The following is a 20,617-nucleotide window of genomic DNA, read 5'->3' as shown; positions in this document are numbered from 1 at the left end:
ATAGGAGAACCCATTCATTAAGTCAAGTTCTATAAGAGATAGGCTATCCATCGTGTAAATTTTCAATTAAAAGATGCCCAACAGAATAACAATTTAAAGAGAGAGAGAGCATTTATTTAACATGCTAAGTGAGGAATGTTAGTTGGCCACTTCATAAAAGAAAAAAAAAGATTATTTTCCTAGATATTTAAATAAAAACTTAAGGGAATCATGTTTATATATGACAGCCTTAGTCTCAGATTAGCTAAAGCAAACAAGCCCACGTATGAAATAATTACATCCACAGAAAGATAAGCATTTACTAAATCTTTGGCAAAAACCAACTTAGAATCCGCCTACCTGAGTTTCCACATATTTGAATGGTGAAAAATACTCAAAGCATCTAATTGGAGGATCAGCAGGGAAACAGGAAGCGGATGCTCTGCCCTGAAGAATTGTGTTTCATTCGCAGTCCTCCTTTGTCACATCCTCATTCCTCTTCCCAGTATACACGGAATCAGTGCTTAACACTTTGACTTAAATGGGCAACATCTTCTGGCGGCTGTTGTTTAACTGGTCACTTATATTCTTGATGTAAATGGTGTCCTCTTCTCTATTTTTTTTAGTGTGTATTTATGAGAGAGAGAGAGCAAGGAGGGGCAGAGAGAGACAGGGAGACAGAGGATCCGAAGCAGGCTCTGTGCTGACAACAGAGAGCCCCAACAAGGCTCAAACTCATGAACCTCGAGATCATGACCTGAGCCATAGTCGGATGCTTAGCTGACTGAGCCACCCAGGCATCCCAGTGTCCTCTTTCTTCCTCTTTAAATTCATCTGCTTAGACATAAACCATATTGTCAAGGAGTGTAGGAGCTACATGCCTGCATATTTTGCATCATATATAATGTGTGATATATTTTTGACACACTCTACTTTTTTAATATTTATTTTTGAGAGACAGACAGAGAGAGAGAGTGAGAGAGAGAGAGAGAGAGAGCACACACATGAGTGGGGGAGGGGCAGAGAGAGAGAGGGAGACAGAGGATCCCAAGTGGGCTCTGTGCTGGCATGGGCTTGAACTCAAGAATTGTGAGATCATGATCTGAACTGAAGTCAGACACTCAACCAACTGAGCCACCCAGGTGTCCCTGACATACCCTACTTCTGAGTCTTTTTTTCTTGAATGAGTCAGAAAGAGGGTGAATGAGTGAGTAATCAGTAGAAGTTAGATAAACAGACTTCGGTTACCAGTAAAATTTGAACAATACCTGTTTATTGAATGCCTGTGACTCAGAAGAACTTCATGGCTGTTGAAAAACAGCTCCTCTAGTGATCAAAAATGCCACCATTGTTGCACAAAGTAAGAGTTTTATTTTAAAGTTTATTTATTTATTTTGAGAGAGAAGGAGGGAAGGAGGGACAGAGAGAGGAAGAGAGAGAACCCCAAGCAGGCTCCTTGCTTTCAGCACAGAGCCTGACTTGGGGCTCAGTGTCATAAACCCATGAGATCACGACCTGAGCCACAATCAAGAGTCCGATGCTTAACTGAGCCACCCACCTGCCCCAAGAATTTTATTGAGAAAGAAATAGAGCCGACTTGGGGTATTCAACAACAAAACAGGAAGGTGAAAGTAATGCCCCCACTTTCCTTGGCATAACCATTTCATTTTTTCTCCACCTCATCGCACCTTGCCCTCTCTCCCAGAAAGACTCCCTTCCTTGGGGAACACATGGAAATTATTCATGTTGTCGGACTGATAATAGGCCCAGCCCATGGAATGCCTTGAGGACCTTTCACATAAATTGACATTTCTAGATTTAAATAAGAGGTTAAGGGAGCTTTCTGAATTGTCACATTAGTTGCAAAACTCAGTACTTTCAACGTAGAGTGGGACTTTTAGTGGAGAGAGAAGCGAAAGATGTCACTATGTATTTTGAATATGGTTTGAGTCACTGTAGACACAGCTGGAGGTCAGGCCCCAAAGTATTTTCACTGCCAGAGGGACAGAACAAGATAACCTGTCTCAAGAAAAAGGAGTCAACAGGGCCTAATTATGTGCTTCTCTTAGAAGGCTATATCATTTACTTCTTCTGGTGGCTTTGACCTATAATTATCACCTTCTTTGTTATGGTCCTTAAGGAGTCCAACTGCTTTGGCCATCCTAATGGTGGTGATCTGAGTAGTGCTGAGTGTTTGTTTACATTCCTGAACTTTTGGAAAGCACTTGCTCCCCACACTGTGACCCAGGCAACAGTGACTGATAGAGGAATCCCACTGTGCACTGTTTCTCCTACATTAGGTGATGAGCACTTATGACCATGCTTCTAGCCCGACTTGAATGACAGCCTCTTATTTCAGAACCAGTAAGAACCACAGACCTCTTCTTTTGAAGGCATCTCTAAGTGATGGCAGTTGTAGAGCAATTAAAACAAAGTCTGTGACTTTTTACTTAGCAGATACGATGTTTCTGTTTGCTGCTAATAGCATTATTTTTCTTCAGAGCAGGACAAAATAAAAGATCTGAAAATGTATCTATATATCTATATATATCTATATCTATCTATCTATATATATGGTTTATTTTTTGCATAAAGGGTTGAAAATTTGAGTCAGTCGTACACACACACACACACACACACACACGATATCCCTTCGAGAAAAATCAGTCTGAGAAAGGTATTTCAAGAGAAATGTAAATTAAACAAAAAATGATTCCCAAGCTTTCTTGGGCTGCAAGTGGCCATTTAGATGAATGCCTTCACCCCTGTGATATTGCCAAATATGCCAATAACAAGTGAAACCTATCTCAGATGTTATTCCTAAACATTTTTGTAAACCGGGGTGGGGGGGGGAGTTTTAAACTATGTGTCTTTATTTTAAGAATTTTAATCGCTAGAAATGTTTAGCTACCAAATAGAAAACACCAATACAATATAATTATATTTTTAATTAGTGAATTTTGATCATGACAAAATTTCTTGTAATGTTCATTATGATGTTCTCTGGTCCAGAACTGGTTAGGTTGTTTCTTCATTGGTATGTATTTTGTATTCTCAGAAAAGTTGTCCGTCTTTCTGACCCACTTAAAAGAAAGGAAAAGAAATGCTTTGCAAGCTACAAATTCACGGGATTTCATCCTGATACTGGTTTTCAACCCAAATACACTTTGATCCATTGTCTTTTGACGCAGACCTCTGATGCCCGAGGAGTGCAGAGCCACGGTACAGCCTGCACAGACATTGACTTCGGAATGCTCCCGGCTCTGTCGGAATGGCTACTGTACCCCCACGGGCAAGTGTTGCTGCACCCCAGGATGGGAAGGGCACTTCTGCAGAATTGGTCAGTATATCTGTTGTGCCCAGGAAAGGCTGGGCACGGGACAGTCCTTAGGAACTCAAGAACTTACCATCAGCTATTTCTTCTAGAATTATCTACGGCTCAGAATTTAGCCGTTTATAATGTGAATGCTCAGCCTGTTTCTGAACTTGCAAATGAAATCTTTCCCATTCTCTTAATGTAAACAATTCACATACATAAGTTAATCATAAATGTAAAAGACTCTGAAATAATTGAGTCCTTTCAAATGGTGAAAAATGAAAACAGCACAACTAGATCATCTGTACAGGCTCAGTCCTAGGTTTGAGATTTCACACCAGCCAATGACCTAGTGTTTGCAAAGCCCCTCTCCAAGTGCCAGCATTTTCCAGACACCCCATAAATGCCCTCCCTAACTTTACTGCCTGCCTTCTTGCTACAGTGCACTAAAAACAGGGTTTTTCAGTGGGTGTTATTAAATAAAAAGGAGAAAACGCAATTATCTAGGGGCACATTATGAGATTTTTTAATTCTTTTTGCCACTCCCTTGTGAACCATCAACTAGGTATGCAGCTGCTCAGAGACAGCAGAAGAGATTTATTCCACGGTTACTCTATCCTTTAACCAGGGATTTCCTCAATTACATGCAATGATGTTTAAATTCTACTTGGTGTGAAGAAAATTAGATAGATTCAGATACCTAGCGTCTAGGATGTATGTGGTGAAAATCCATTTTCGGGAGAATTTTTTTTTTCTTTTTATGTTATCTATATGTGATGATGGATGTTAGCTAAATCTATTGTGGGAAATCATTTTGCAATATATGTAAACCAAACCATCATGCTGTATACCTGAAACTTTTACAGAGAGACATGTCAATGACTTCTCAGTAAAACTGGAAGAGATTTCCATAAGGACACATGCATTTTTAATGCGTTTTCAACAACCAGCATATACATATTACTTACAAATATTTCAAATCTTGAAGCCTCTCTTGCCAATGAAAATGTGTTACAAATTCATACTTAATATTATAGTTAATGTGTAAATGTTATTTTTTCTTTATTTGAAACACATATTTGTTCCAAAAACTTCAACCGTAACTTCTCTATATATTGTCTAACAAAACGTAGGCCACATTTACAGTCACATACGCAGTGTACAATTTAAGTTTAAATTGATTCAGCACTAATAACACTACCTGGTTGATTAATACCATGGTTATATATCTAGGAGAGAGTTATCATAATTAAAAGTCTACAGAAATTAGGTAATTACATTAGTTAAAATAGCTGCTTACATTTTATTTACCCATTCTGTCTTCTTTTCCCTTAGTTGACAAAAAAATGAGGATCAGTGTTCAAATGCACAGATATTCTAATTCCTGATAATGTATCTTCATTCTGCCCCCTTTAATGCCTGACAATACCTATTCTCTCTGCTTCTTTTATATAGTGTCCATTCTGTTTTATTCCTTACTTTGCATTTTGCCTGACCTCGTAAGTCACCTCAAGCTATCAGATAACAAATATTTATTGAGTGCCTTCTAGCAACAGTATGTTTAAACTGAGGGTAAACAAATTATTTTAAATGTAGGTGCATTATACATCCCATTATAAATAATGATAATAATAAGTGATGTAAATGAAAATTGACATTCTTTGAGATAACATGAAGTTTTATTTCAGTAAAGTACTTTAATATTTCCAGTTATCAGTTTAAATAGTTTGAATATATAAGATCAGAACCATTTTATAAAAGTAATCTATTCATGATATTTTTGACCTAAGCAAGAACTTTATTCATATACTAACATAGTTCATCAACCACAAATGTAAAAAAGAAAATCATCTCATTATTCTCTTGTTGTTTCTTTTCCATTTGTCAACCACAGACTCCTGGGTTTTGATTAATGCATTTGAAAAGGTTAAAATAACCCTGTCTCTTGAAAGTATGAAGACACGTGTTCAAGAAATTTGTTTCTGTCTTCGGTGGCTGCACAGCCCACATTTATCCCATCAGTAAAAGACAACTTCTAAAACCAATTTTATCTCTCCACCTCATTTTAGCAGTAAATCTTTACATTTCCCACCTATATTGTGGTGGTAAAAATCCTTTTATGAAGAGATTCTGTGTGGAGAGTCACCCTGAAAAGGATTGGCCCGCTGCACTGCCCCAGAAGGGGCCACGAAGTGTAATCAGAGATGAAGCGATGCTGTGCACCCCCTGGGAGCTAAAGGCAGGAGGAATGTAAGGGAGCTGTTCCATCTAACCAAAACTGAGAACTGACCCTTCCTGTATGTTGCCCTGGAGATGCTGAAGCTGCCGCGTCTCCCTCTCAGGCCAGGCCCTTCCCACATTAAGGCCCTGCCCTGGAGAAATGGGAACATGGAGTTACTTGGAAGGCCCTCTGTTGGAAATGCCCTCATGCAGCAGAGATATTTGAAGAACTAAAATCCTCGTTTTAAATAGAGTCAGTTCTGCAAGGGCTTGAAATGGTTTCCCGTGATCTCCGCTTCCCTGGAAATGTCTCCCATTCTCTACTGAGTCCTGGCTCCCACATAACTGTGGGTCTGGAAACCTTCTTTCCTTCTTGTTATTTACTATCTTTTGGATCACTGTTTGACTGGCTACCTCCTTCTTCCCCTCCTTTCCCTTACTCATCAGATATTTGTTGGCCTCGTTACTCGGTGCTGTTTCTGACATGCAGAATGAGAGTGTGATTTTGTCGCTTTTTCTTTTCCTGCCAGCAAAATGTGAGCCAGCGTGTCGTCATGGAGGTGTCTGTGTGCGACCGAACAAGTGCCTCTGTAAAAAAGGCTATCTTGGTCCTCAGTGTGAACAAGTGGACAGAAACATCCGCAGAGTGACCAGGGCAGGTATTCTTGATCAGATCATTGACATGACATCTTATTTGCTGGATCTAACAAGTTACATTGTATAGTTTCTGGGACTGTTTGAATCTTCCTTTCCAATGGGCATTTATTTTTTATCCTGTCATTAAAAAGAAAGACTGTTCTCCTGCTACACACTTCCTGTGATTTCATTTTCTTTTATTAATTTAAAAATAATTTCCAGAAATGTGCAGATCCTGTGTGTGTATGTCGGCACGTTTGTTCACATATGCACATACACACACACACACACACTCACAACCCCTATACGCGTGGTTGCATAACAGATGGATTTTAAATATATATATTTCCTTGTGTGGGGTAATTTACACAGAAATTCCATTGTAAATTGATAACGGAATTTTTATGTCACCAAAAGAGATTATCTGACTTCCCAGGAATTTTCTGTCTGTAATAGCTAAAGTCAACTTTAATGGAGTTTTGAAACATCACTGTGCAATCTGATGGATCTAATAAAAAAGGCAATATTTTTATATTAAAGGATTATAATGTGAGAGATTGTTTCAGAACTCCCTGATGAATTTCTAAATGGGCGACGATATAAAATTGTAATCTTCATTTGTATCAATGTATCCAATTACAGAATGTTACCCACTTACCTTCTTATTGGCAGAGAAATCCGGTTACTCTAGTTTAATCTCAAGATTGTTTTCAAGCGTTTTATAATTAAATCATAACGGCATATTCTGAAATCAATCTTCCTAAAAGGTCTGCTTTTATTATATATTGTATCTAACAATAGGCACTGGGTTTGTGTTACCTATTTATATTTTTTATTTTATTTTTATAATATAGACATCACCTAGATGAAACATCTTTGCCCTGTCCTGTAAAATACTAAAGTTACATTTTTCACCAACTTAATTGGAAAGAAGGGGAGTGAGAAAGCAAACAGTCTTTAATGTGCTGTGGATCTAATCTAGCAATGTGCCCCTGTGCCAACATGTAATCATTAACGACGGATGAAAAAGCAAGAAAACAGCCAATCCTTATAAAATTCCAGCATTAAACATATGTAAAGTGCTTTTCACCATAGCAAGACTGTCAGAGTATATGTGATTAGAACGTTGCAGATTTCACACTGAATGAAACTCACTGGAGAAGAGCTCACTCGTTTCTAACAAATCTTGGCTATGTAAGCTTAAAATACTAATTCTTGCCAAATATGAGTTTTAATGTATATGTTCCTTTTAAGACCTCAGTGAAAATCCTCTTTGGTTAATGTATGAATAAATTTCTATAAATGTTCTGTTCAGGTTTTTAAAGAAATGCCATGATCTAATTTAAAACTGCAAAAAGTCTGATAGACATTTTTCTTACTGGTTTTTGAGGCCAGCTCTCCACATTTGGATTGTAACAAAATCATAAGGCCTCTTTGCACTACTGAGAAAGCATCTATCGTGACGTGCACACACCCGCTATGGGTTGTCCTTCTGTAAACATCTGTTCTTCCAGAATCTAAATTGTAGACTAGTATAGAATATGAGCACAGGCTGACTTTCCAAACCCACTCCTTACCTTTGGGAATATGAACCTCAATTAAAAAGAATAAAATCGGGTAACTAGTATTTCTCTATTGTTTTAAAGTGAGAGGTTTGTAATTAAAGCACAGTGAGCATTTATGTAGAAAGGTTGGTTAAGTACACTGCTCTTGTCTTCCATATATGATTGCTTAAGTTTCAAGTGACCTCATGCCAAATGGAAATGGGTTGAGAAATCTTGGTTCAGTGCTTAGTGAACAATAGCCTGCATTAAAAAGTGCATGCATAATTTTGCACAATTTAGATTCAATTGACAGTCTATTCAAAGAAGTCTCAGGATTAAATGAGCATGGAGACCAAATTGCCCTCTTACCCCAGAAAAGGGGTGGTCCCTTCTAGTCACACTAACACTTCATTGGCCCAAGAGTGTGACAAATCTTGCAATGAACCTGCAGTAGCCCGCATCTGGAGGTTAATAGCAGTCTTTTGTCTCCTTTGCTTTCTCTTCATAGCCCTTTTACTGAATTCCATCACAGAAAGTTTTACAATTAAAAAAAAAAAATGTCCTGACAACCATTTTTGTAAATGGACCTTACCATCTAATCGTCCCTTATTCAACGTGGGTGACATTAACAAAATGTGAACTTCTGGTGAGGGAGCCAGCTGTCTAAATCTGTCAAATTGTGCAGTTTTATTACACATTCTCCTGTTCATAGTTTCACTGAAAACAATAAGGATACTGCTATATATTCAGCAAAATCTGAAAAATCCAGGGTTTCTTCTTACACACTTAATCTTTCCATCTCTTCCAAAAGAATCTTTCCAAACGAAAAGGTGTTATATTGCCACTAGTCCTACTGTTTAAAAATATCTATATTAAATTGACCAGACCCAAACGTTTACACAGTCCTTTCCCAAGTGAAAGAGTTTCAAATGTCTTAGAAAAACATATGTACCCCAGGTGTCACTGCCTTTTCTATTGTGAATCATTAGAATAAAAGGCTAAACTCTTCTAAAAGCGAAGATAGCAAGATCCATGGATATTAAACCCGAGCAAAGAAAGTCAAGTCATTGGAGCCATTTCTTTTTGTTCTTGGGAGAGACGTAAATAGCGGTGGCTAATTGATGGAGACATATTTTAAACTCAGTGATCATTTCAAAAAAATCTTTTGACCTTTCTTTTTTCCAGTCAGATTTTTAAACTGTGACTGGAGAATTCTCTTGAATGATACATGATAGGCAGGTAGGAATTGGTTAAAAGTATGAGCTAGGGAAAAAGTTATTGTTTTGTCCTGTGAATGGCAATGTCTACTTGGTTCTGGAAGCACACAATCAGAATGCAAAAAATTATGTCCTTGGTATGAGTGTAGATGTGTGAGATAAAGCTAAAATAAAGAAATGGAAAAATGTATATTATTACCCCTTTGTCCATTCTGGACCTTAAGCTTTGGGTGTCCATTTAATGTGAAATGCTGTTATGGAAGTTATAAAGGGTTGGGAAAAAAAAAAAAACTTTCTACCATGGCTTTGGCCAAACTCTTGTCCTGGTTAATAGAACCCTGCTTTCTGGCCAGTTATTTAAGGTAATGAGAAGAAAACTGAATTGGCACATCATTAAACTGAAAAGAAAAGAAGAGTTAAAAAAAATAAGGTGTGCGATGATAAAAAGTTCCATCTATACCTTTTCTTCTTGGAATTTTGTTTCGGTGTGGCTATTGTAAAATATAGGTCTTATTCTTTCACAAAGAATACTCAGAAGTTTTCTAAGATTATTGGACTATCTCATAAAGAAAGAGCAGAGAAACATACACATACAACATAGACGCACGACCTGAATAGAAAACCATTCTCTTTTTCATTTATATACTTCAGAGCAGGTGCCTCTTCTCTATTGATTTCTTTGAAAATAATTACAGCCCAATGTATTAACAACCTTAATATGTTTCTTTTCGGTATTATTTTTTAATCTCTGAATCATAAACTGTATAATAAGCCTACCAGGTATGAAATATGAGGTTAGATGCTACATCCAGGGTCTTTCAAAGCATACATTAACTTAAACTTAATTATTAGTCTAACATTCTTAGCTCTGAAACAGAAAAGAGAAAGCAAGACCAAATTTTTAAGAGGAAAAATATGTATACCCTAGGCAGATGTAGTTGGCCGATTGATATATTAAAGTTTCTGAGCGTCTCTACAGAATGTTACCTATAGTATTTATCTCTACCCCATCTCTGTCTCTCTCTCTCTGTCTCTCTGTCTCTCTTCTCTCACCTTCCCTCCCCACCCCCCTCATATATCCTTCTTCCTGTAACCTCTTCCTGCTCTTCCATTTCTATCGGTTTTGACTAAACAAACATGTCTTCAGTAGTACACCCATAATGAAGATGTCCTGGGGTAGATAGCTATTGATTTTGCTCATTATGACCTTTGTTTTCCTGAAAAACACCCTCTCCCAATGTCACATGTGCTCAGACTCTATCATGAAGAACAGTAGACAAATATGAATATATTAGATCGACCTATTACAGTTGTCGAAAAAAATAACCAAAAGGATAAATGACTACAATCCTGGATGCTCCAGCTTGGCTTGTGTTCCATCATAGATACAGGAAAACACAAAGAATACCCCAGTCAAGAGCTTGAGCTAACAGTAGTAAAAGTTAGTAGCTATTTCCTAGTCAGGCATGACCATCTGTATGGAGTCTGTTTTGAAGATTATTCCAAATCTCTCCTTTCCCCACCTCTGGGTTGAGACTTGAACTTGCAGAGAAATCAGACCAAAGTTCCATGCCCAGAAAATGTACATATATCTGTATCCGTGCTAGGAAGTTAGTGAGCCTATTATTGTGAATACTTTCAGAAAGGCCCTCTTCAGAATATCCTAAAGAAATACGTTTGCTATCTTACGTTCTTTCTCTTCATCACTCTAACACAAATTAGTCATACCTCCAATAATTAACGATGTCAGAGAAGGTGGACACTGAATAATAGAAGCATTTTGATATGAAAAATACTAAAACCATGACCTTAAAATCTGCCAAACACTAATCCTAGCCAACTTCAACACTTCTGTCTCTTAAATATCTTCTCGTAAGGTTTAAAATTGCTTTAAAATAAGTGTTTAGGACAGTGAGCTGCATTCAAGACAGCACGAGTGCCATTTTCTTGTCCATCATAGTGGTACCCTCCCTAGCTGATAGGAAGAGATGTATTCATTTGTCAGCTCAGCACTTTTCTTAAAATCTCCAATTAAATCTGAACCCAGGAGATGCCCATCATTTACCTTGCTTTCTTTTGTATAGGTCATATATAAGCAGATTGAAAAAATAAAGAGTAAATAATGGATTCCTGGTATCCACATAAAGCCTTAGGTCTAAAAATTGTTAATGCTTTTTTTTTTTTTTTTTGCCAGATTACACACTGACTTACCACAAAAAAAAAAAAAAAAGATATCAATTCAACATGAATTCTAACCTATTAGAATTTGCTCATGTATATCACAGTCAGACATCTAGTTTCAGTAAGGATATTTTTTTGCATGTGTCAATTATATATTACTTAAAATCAAAATATATGTATATTTTATATATACATGCAAATTAACAAATGTTTGGTGGGTTATCTCAATTGACTATAATATGTTAAGTTAAAAAAAACACATTTTTAGCACATAGGATTGAAAGAACATAACATTAACAGTGCTGTAAAATTCATAATGGATAAATTTACAATAAACTTTGTCTTCATAGTTAGAAACTAATTCCAGTACATTTCTCTTTGCACTGACGACTAGCCAATAGTTTCCATTCATATGAACAATGTGTGATCAGGTTTGGTGTAGTCTATGCCCAGAATGTATGTTGGGTGTTTACCCCATTCTTAAAATCTGAGACATGACTTTTCCTAGAATAAGTTAAGATTACATGTATAGTAGAACCTAATACTATTAATACATTCTATTCATAATACTATTATTGAGAAATTAAATTGACAGCCTTATGAGAATCAGGTGCTCTCCGTATCTCATATCCACAGGACATTTTTGGACATGCATTTCACCAAGAACCACATAGTAACAAGATAAATGATATGAAGGTACTATGGAATTTGGATGGCTTGATTCCCTAGGACATATTAATTTGAAAGAAACCCATCTAATTAAAATGAAAAAATTATCAAATCATTATCATCAATAAGCATAAAAGAAATCTGAAAAAACAAAACAAAACCCCTGTGTCTTCCTTGGCTTTATCTTTATGATTAATTTAGTCCAGTTTTAAAGAATAGTTAGCTTTCTTATTCTTCTAACGTGTTTTCGTTCTTCTAGCTGTTCATTTTCCTTTAGGTTGTTGACAAGTAACGAATCCTTGCCTGAATTTCTGTTAGGACGTGGAAAGCTGTGAGAACAAGTGGTAAAGGCAGGTACATGTTTGAGGGAGCAGAGGTAATATAGGTACTAGTTGGGATTTGCATAAATGTTCTTCTGAAGGGTAATAGGCAAAGTCATTGGCTCAGATAATCCCTCTAAATTTGACTTAATCTGATTTATTTAACCAAGTTATTAAAACATTCAGTTCTCCTTGATCAATCCTCTATTATTCAGCTACCTTTCCATTCATTAACTCCACAAATATTTATTGAAGTGCCTGGAATGATTATGTGCTATAGAAAAGGCAAGGATGTTTACAATGGGGGATTGTGAGCCCAGTGGGTATGATGAACATGTTTGAAGCAAAAGACAATAACCAGTCACACCCAAGCAGCTCCAATTCAGCTCAACTTAGAGTCCAGCAATAATAGTACAGATGGCCTAAAGTACATCTGTGTGTATCTGTACGTGTGCACACACCCATGTATATATATATTTATCTATCTGTACAAACACTACATATGTATACACACTATCTATGTAATATATAATATATGTATAATGCATATAAATTCTAACAAGTGTATTTGTGTTATCTTTAAAATAGAACGATTGTATCTTAAAGTGGTAAATGCAGAGAATTGGATTTTATTGTTGATCTGTGGATTTAATGATTTTTAGGTGAAAAGGATGTTTAAGTGTACAATTTCTTTTCTTAATTTAATATATTTATGTAAATGCATGCCTGAAATTTGGTTAGATTGGCTGTGTTTTGTGTCCTTTAACATGATCAAATGTATTAAACTTTATCTTATGACCTGATATATATGTGCTATTCTAAAATTCTTTTTTATTTTAGTATTCAAAATTTTTCCTAAATATTCAGAATGGTTATATAAATGCTTATTTTTAAATATTCTGTACACAAACTACTTCTTTAAAATATGCTTTCCTGTTGTCACTTTTCATGTTCTAATTTTAAATTTTTATTCCCCAAAATATATGCCAATGTTAAGGGTCAGTTTCATTGCATATATATATACATATATATATGTATATATACGTATATACATATATATGTGTATATACATATATATACATATATATGTATATATATATATGTATATATAATATGTATATGTATATATATATATATACATATATATCAGATGGCTATAAGAGGTTATGTTGATTCAAATTTATTCTACATTGTAAATAGTTTAAATCTGATCCCTTTAAGTCAGTAAGAATTAATAAGTGAAAAATGTAAAAGAGCAGTTGAGAGTACTGAGTGCCCAAATTGAAAGGAAGAAGTATATAGAAGGGGAGGGACATGAGAAAAGATGATTGCAGATACCCCAAAACTTGCCATTTTGCCTCCAATTAACCCTATCAGGAGTATTTATATATATCGTCAGATATGGTATTTTGAACATAAATTTTACATCTACCAATATTCTTTTTTTTTTAATGTTTTATTCATTTTTGAGAGACAGAGACAGAGCACAAGCAGGGGAGGGGCAGAGAGAGAGGGAGACACAGAATCCAAAGTAATCTCCAGGCTCTGAGCTTCCAGCACAGAGCCCGACATGGGGCTCGAACCCATGAACCGTGAGATCATGACCTGAGCCAAAGTCGGACGCTTAACCGACTGAGCGAGCTACCCAGGAGCCCCATAATCCACCAATATTCTTTAGAAGAGCAAAATGATTTCATCTGGGTCTCCTTTCTTCCTGAATAAATACATCTCTTTGACTCATTGAGAAGAAAAGCTGTTTCTCCATAAGAGATCATTATTTCTAAGAGAATAAAAAGTGTTATAAGGTGCTTATTCATAGGCAGAATCCCTGGGATCAGCTTAGTCTCTAAAAGTTTCAAGTTAGGCAAAATCACTCCATGAAAAGTACCCTTTAGTTCATTCCACATTGGCTGGGGAGCACCAGAATTCTGTCTTCCTCAGGCACTGCACTTCTAGGTCTTAGCGTGTGTCCCCACAGTTTAGCCCTTAATCACCCTGTGTTTCCTGTGCATGTCTGGTCTTCCAACCAGATCATAAATCTCCTGAGGGCATCTTCTACCTTTGTAATCCCTGACAGAGCAGCTCCTGCATACTTACCTTAAGGAAAATAATAATCATACGTATGTAACAGCCTAGAGACGCAACTGGTTTTTTGCTGTTGCTAATCTCTCTGGGTTCCCTCGCTCTCCCTTGATTGGCTTCTCAGCTCTGCCATCACCAGTGTAACCAATTCCCCCACATTCAATTTCCTTTGTTGTAAACACTTGCAATGGTTTCTGTTTTCCTTTTTTAGAACATGATACATGTATTAATTAGAGTGCTTTAGACACAGACGAGAAGAGAGAACATAGTGGAATTACGAAGGGACACGATGAGATCTCCTGTAAGAGAACACATTCATAATTCATTGCCTTCAATCCCAATGTAATCACAGGAAGATGAAGTCAGAGAGATCTTACCTGGAAACCTGATACAAACCCTTAAATTATTTAGGCAGCTGCCAATGGAAAAGGCATTCCCACAGTTGTCATTAAGAATTTTCATACCTCATGGGGTGCCTGGATGGTTCAGTCAGTTAAGCATCTGACTCTTGATTCGGCTTGGGTCATGATCTCATGGTTTGTGAGTTTGAGGCCCGCATTGGGCTCTGCGCTGACAGATAGCTCGCTCTCTCGCTCTCTGTCTCTCTCTCTCAAAATAAATAAACATTTAATAAAAAAGAATTTTCACACCTCACATATGTACTATCAAAAGTATCAGCTCCAAAAACAAACAAACCAAAACAAAACCTATCAGCTTCTAGTTTTGTCCAGGAGTCTGATAGCTAATTCGAGAGATAGTTTTATGAATTTGCTTCTTTACACTCATTTTATATATATATATATGTATATATATATGTGTATATATATGTGTATATATATATACACATATATATACACATATATATATACATATATATATACATATATATATTTAGACTAATATACTATTTCCAAAGGAAGATAGCAGCTATGCTTAGTATCTCATAGAAAAGGTACAGTTTTTCCTATTTGGAGTTCCAAAGAGGTCTCTCTGGAGATTAAAACCTACCATCATTCAAAGATGAGAAGATAAAAGGGAGAAAAACAACTTGGATGAAATCTTTCTTCTGCATTTCCATAATTTAATTTATGTTTGATTTCTCTATGACATTTTCTAATGTTAAAACCAACAGAATTTAAAAGAGGAAACAAGGGGCCAGGAAGAGGGAGGGAGAAGCCTGGGTACCTCCTGACTATAAAACTCATTCTTCTTGGGAATATGCCCACATCAGAAACTACTTGAGCTCACTCTTGTAACTTAAGAAGATGTTGTCAGATCCTTTTGACATATTTATAGCCTTATAATTAAAACTACTTGATGCAAAATCCATGTGCTTTATGTAAAGCAATGTATATTATCATAGACACTCTGTTCTATGATCTACAGCTACCAAAGCCATGTATTCCAGGTAGATTGTCAGGAACCCTGGACGAGAGCTGTGAGATATGGATCCTGGTCTTGTATCTACACCTAATTAGCCAGGTGATATTGCATAAATCTCTCGCTGCACCAGGACTCAGTTCCTTATGTAAGGTTCCTTCCAGCTAATAACTCTAATACAACTAATGCTGTAACAAGTATTTCTGTTAATATTACTAATCCGAGAATCCATGTGGATGACAGATTTGAAATTGGGAAATCTTAGATAGGAGTCTGTTAACTACTCCATTTCTTTTCTCTTTTTTTAAATGTTTTTATTTATTTTTGAGAGAGAGAGAGACAGAGAGAGAGAGAGAGAGAAAACGAGCAGGGGAGGGGCAGAGAGAGAGGGAGACACAGAATCCGAAGCAGGATCCAGGCTGTGAGCTGTCAGCACAGAGCCCAACTCAGGGCTCGAACTCACAATCGGTGAGATCATGACCTGAGCCAAAGTGGGACGCTTAACCCACTGAGCCCCCCAGGCGCCCCGATATTAACTAATTTTTAAATAAATTCATTTTAATCTTAGCTAGCTGGACCACACATTAAAATTCCTTTTCAAAGATTTCTTTTCCACAAACTTTCTACAACTTACTATTCTCTTACCAATAATGCACACCCTTCCTTGCCTTCTTCTCATATATGGTCATTTTCTTCCCTCCTTATCGTTCATATCTATCTCTATATATATATTAGAATTCTAATATATATATTCCGTCTATATATATATTCTATATATATATTCTATATATTAGAATCCCTTAATTCTTAGTGAACACTAATAAGTAAGCAATTGTGGACCAACAAATTTATAAATGCATTTTATAATACCTAGAAGCATACGCCCTTTTAAATAGTACAGTCTTTCAGTGTGGCACAAGACATGGTTGCTAACAGTCCTAAGTTTATCTTTAGTTTCTCGGCAATAGGAAGACAAAAGTAGACAAACCTATGTTCAGTGGTCAATGTTTTGGTGTTTTATCTTGCTTGGAAAATGATCCAGATATTTAATGAAATTCCAACATTTAATTTAACTTAGCAAAACCCGACAGTTTCAAGTTACCAAAAAAATCTGTGGAAGCTCCTTTTTTTTTAAGTACACATACCATAAAACATAATTATTGTGCCTAAAAACTCTTATTCCATATTTGTCGATCTAAATCATTTGTTCCCAACAACTATGTTTACATTACTCACAAAAACTTTGAGACATTGGACAAGGTAGACACTATCTCAAGTGGATTTTCTTGCTAACAAATTTTGAAACAGAGATAACATGAATTAATTTGACTAATAAGCCCAGGGAGAATCAATTATTTATTGGCATTATATTTAATGCTGATAACTGTGGGGACAACTGGGTGCCTCAGTCTGTTGGCTGTTGGACTCTCGATTTGGGCTCAGGTTATTATCCCAGGGTTGTGGGAACTGAGCTCCACATCGGGCTCTGTGCTAGGTGTGGAGCCTGCTTAAGATTCTCTCTCTCTCCCTCTGCGCCTCTCCTCCACATGTACTCTCTCTCTCTAAAGTTAAAAAAATATATGCTGATAACTCTGAAGACACGCCATTTTTATTAAACCAACAACTTAAAGGAGATTTTATTTATCAAAGATTATCTCCAATCATGTGAACTCGAAAAATATTTGGATTAGTTTACTTAATTTATATAAGCGCTTTTTTTCTTTAAACCAATTAAATAAAGCTCTTTACAAATTAATTTTGCCAATATAATCCAGACATAGAAAAATATCACATATCTATCACATACATAACATACAAATAAACAGAGATCTTCTAGCTTTTGTTTAAGAAATTTTGGGGGCGCCTGGGTGGCTCAGTCGGTTGAGCGTCTGACTTCGGCTCAGGTCATGATCTCACGGTTTGTGAGTTCGAGCCCCGCTTCGGGCTCTGTGCTGACAGCTCAGAGCCCGGAGCCTGCTTCGGATTCTGTGCCTCCCTCTCTCTCTGCCCCTCCCCTGCTCATGCTCTGTCTCTCTCTGTCTCAAAAATAAATAAAACATTAAAAAAATTTTTTTTAAGAAAAAAAAAATTTTTGGCCATGCCTCAGGTATGTTGGATTTAGGCTCACCTTAACGACCTCATTTTAACTTGATTACCTCTGTAAAGAACTTTTCCTCAAATAAGGACACATTCTGAGGTACTGAAGGTTAGGACTCTCACATACACATTTTGTGAGGGTGACACAGTTCAACTCATAACCCCGCGCTCCACAAATGTCATCGGACTTACTGAGGTCTCATTTTCGTTATCTTAAGGCAGAGCTTCTCAATCTTCAGTGGGCCTCCAGTCACTGGGGGGCTTTGCTAAAATCCAGATTCTGATTCAGTAGGTCTGGGGTGGGGCCTGAGATTCTATATCTCTAATAAATTCCTAGGTAATGCTAATACAGCTGGTACGTGTCCCATCCCACACTTTGAAGGGCAAGGATCTAAAGCCTGTTTTATAGGTTTATAGGCTGTTTTAACTACAAGGCCAGAATCGTAATACTGTCCTTGATGGAAACATGGCTCTGCCTCCAAAAGGGAACCGAGGATGTGTCCTATATCTTAATTCCAGGCCTGTGCTTCATTGAGTAGAATGTACACAGGAGCACAGAGCGAATATTTGTGCGTGGCAGTTGGTCATCCTCATGGTGTGAAGCTGGGGCTGCTTGCTGCTGGTACCACAGCTGCTGTTTTCATTTCAGCAATAGCATCATAATCGCACAGCTACGATGTTTTCAGGTACGCTGGAATTCATCTACCTGTTCAAAATAAACCTAAACTGGGTTGCTAAAGCAATATGTAACCATAAACAAAATATATGCTAGTTCTAAGCTATGCAAATTGTGCCAAGATAGTAGGTAGTCATAACAGAAAGCTGTGAAAGACTCCTATCAAGAGAAAAATATTTTTAAAGGAAAATATCACTGTGAATAGATATATTTAAATGAAGATACAGACTTGAAAAAGTAGAAAATCACTTTATCTAGAATTATGTCAATTCTTGGTAGAGAACTTTTGGAAGCAACTTTTAATGCTGCTCACTATAGAACAAGACATACCATCTGATTCAAATATTTATGCACTTAAAAAAATTTTTTTAACATTTATTTATTTTTGAGAGACAGAGAGAGACAGCACAAGAAGCGGAGGGGCAGCGAGAGAGGGAGACACAGAATCCAAAGCAGGTTCCAGGCCCCCAGCTGTTAGCACAGAGCCTGATGCGGAGCACGGGGCTGCAACCCACGAACTGTGAGATTATGACCTGAGCTGAAGTCGAATGCTTACCCGACAGAGCCAGCCAGGTGCCCCTATTTATGCACTTTTTAGAGCAGGGGCTGCCCAGTAGAACTTTCTGTGATGATAGAAATGTATTCTGTCTGCAGTGTCCAATACAGTAGCCACTAGCCAGCTACATGTAGCTATCAAACACTTGAAATGTGTGACTGAGGAACTGAATGTTTAATTTTATTTAATTTTAATTAAATTTAAATTTAAGTTACCAGTATGAAAATAGAGTGTCTCCTTCAAAAACCAGACCTAAAGGCAATTCAGAGAGTTCAGTTTATATGTGTTGGTGATGTGTTTGTTTGATAATCCCTTATATATAATCCACACTAAAATATTTCACATTCCCTCTGACTTTGTTATGTTTTGATCCCATAGCTTATTCCAAATAGTATACTGTACTCTTACAGTACTAAAGAGTACTGTATAGCCTTTGCTCTGAAATTTTTTACATTGGCTTTTGACCAAAACCAATAAAATTTTTAACTCTAGGTATAGTTTTATAGTACAGTTAAAACCATTATGCATGTGTGGAAACTATGCACTGTAATAATGTGTACGCACATCTCTGAGTATACAGATGAAGAATAGCACCATATACATAGAATGTTGGTGGACACAAGTGATAGTGGCTGACTCTTATCATATGCCAAACTTCCCAAAGTACAGACAGAGGAACCAGGGGCATGGGAGTGCCCCATGTGCCTTTATTTTTAGTTCTATAAAATTCTCCTGGAAGAGAAGAATTTTGGAGCCATAACCAACAACATTCAGAGAGAGCACAAATCAAATCCATTAGGCTGATTCAGTTCTAACAATTTTACCACATGCAACCTGAAGTCAACTGTGAAGCATGAACAATAAGGTACAGTTAAGCATAATGTCAGGGGCCCCCCAAAAAAATGAAAAAAAAAGATCTTTTCCTAAATGGAAGTAGACACAAAAGGCATAAGACAGTAGCAGTTCAGCTCAACCATGTGGAAGTAAGTGCGGGGTAAAAGTAATAACATCTAATACTTAGTGCTATGTGCCAGGCACCTATTCTAAGTACCATAAAGAACTATGAAGGGTCTGAGATTTCACTCTACTTAGAAGCTAACAAATTAGGCTGTCACAATTTCATAAATGCTGGCAGAAGACATGAAACTCCTGGTTCAGAGACAAAGGACAGTTTATTACTCAAAACAATAACCATAACCAACATCCAGTTTTCTGAGCCCCAAATTTCATAAAGTAACACAGAAGGGGCCAGGTGCTACTTGCACACACAGTGGGTTCAGTTGCAGAAAAGGAATTTCGAGCTTAGGAACACCAACCCTTTTATGATGAACAGTAGGCAAAACTACCTGATCTTTGCATTAGAGGGAGAAGCTACTTCTGTTTTCCAAGGCTGTTTGCTATGTAAGCATCCTTGAAAAGATAGTTCAGAACAAAGGCATTCAGTGCTTCTGCTTTATAAGATACACAGAAACACAAAAGACCCATGAAGAATTGTCATTCGATGAGCATTTTACAAATATGAACTCACTTAACCTCCTCAACAACCATGTGAGGTAGGTATTCTTTCACCATTTCATACATGAGGAAATGGAGGGATACAGCATTCTCGTAGCTATTAAGAATATTAATATCTCATATTAAGCTATGAGAATTTGAACCCAACAATCTGTCTCTGGGAATGGCATTGTCCAACAAGATTATTACATAAGCCCTGTGTATCACTTAAATTTTTCTAGTAGCCACA

At 36.9% G+C, this 20,617-nt stretch overlaps 1 protein-coding gene and 1 long non-coding RNA gene across 3 annotated transcripts in view; one reads left to right on the top strand and one right to left on the bottom strand.

The window, feature by feature from the left end:
* Positions 1 to 6,948, top strand: part of LOC102958115 (hedgehog interacting protein) — an 89,190-nt gene extending 82,242 nt beyond the window's left edge. The window contains exons 12-13 of the mRNA XM_007091773.3: positions 3,171 to 3,319; positions 6,046 to 6,948. Of these exons, the coding sequence (XP_007091835.1) occupies positions 3,171 to 3,319; positions 6,046 to 6,239 (343 nt within the window). The 3' untranslated portion in view covers positions 6,240 to 6,948. The remainder of the gene's footprint in view (positions 1 to 3,170; positions 3,320 to 6,045) is intronic.
* The window catches only part of LOC122237948, a 149,361-nt gene continuing 131,719 nt past the window's right edge, over positions 2,976 to 20,617 (bottom strand). For both annotated transcript variants that reach the window (XR_006216755.1, XR_006216753.1), the window contains exon 5: positions 2,976 to 3,062. This is a non-coding gene — a long non-coding RNA (uncharacterized LOC122237948). The remainder of the gene's footprint in view (positions 3,063 to 20,617) is intronic.

Source organism: Panthera tigris, chromosome B1, assembly GCF_018350195.1.
Source record: "Panthera tigris isolate Pti1 chromosome B1, P.tigris_Pti1_mat1.1, whole genome shotgun sequence".
NCBI classification, from domain to species: domain Eukaryota; kingdom Metazoa; phylum Chordata; class Mammalia; order Carnivora; family Felidae; genus Panthera; species Panthera tigris.
The sequence above is the reverse complement of the archived record's forward strand: the minus strand, read 5'-3'. Positions and strand labels throughout refer to the sequence as shown.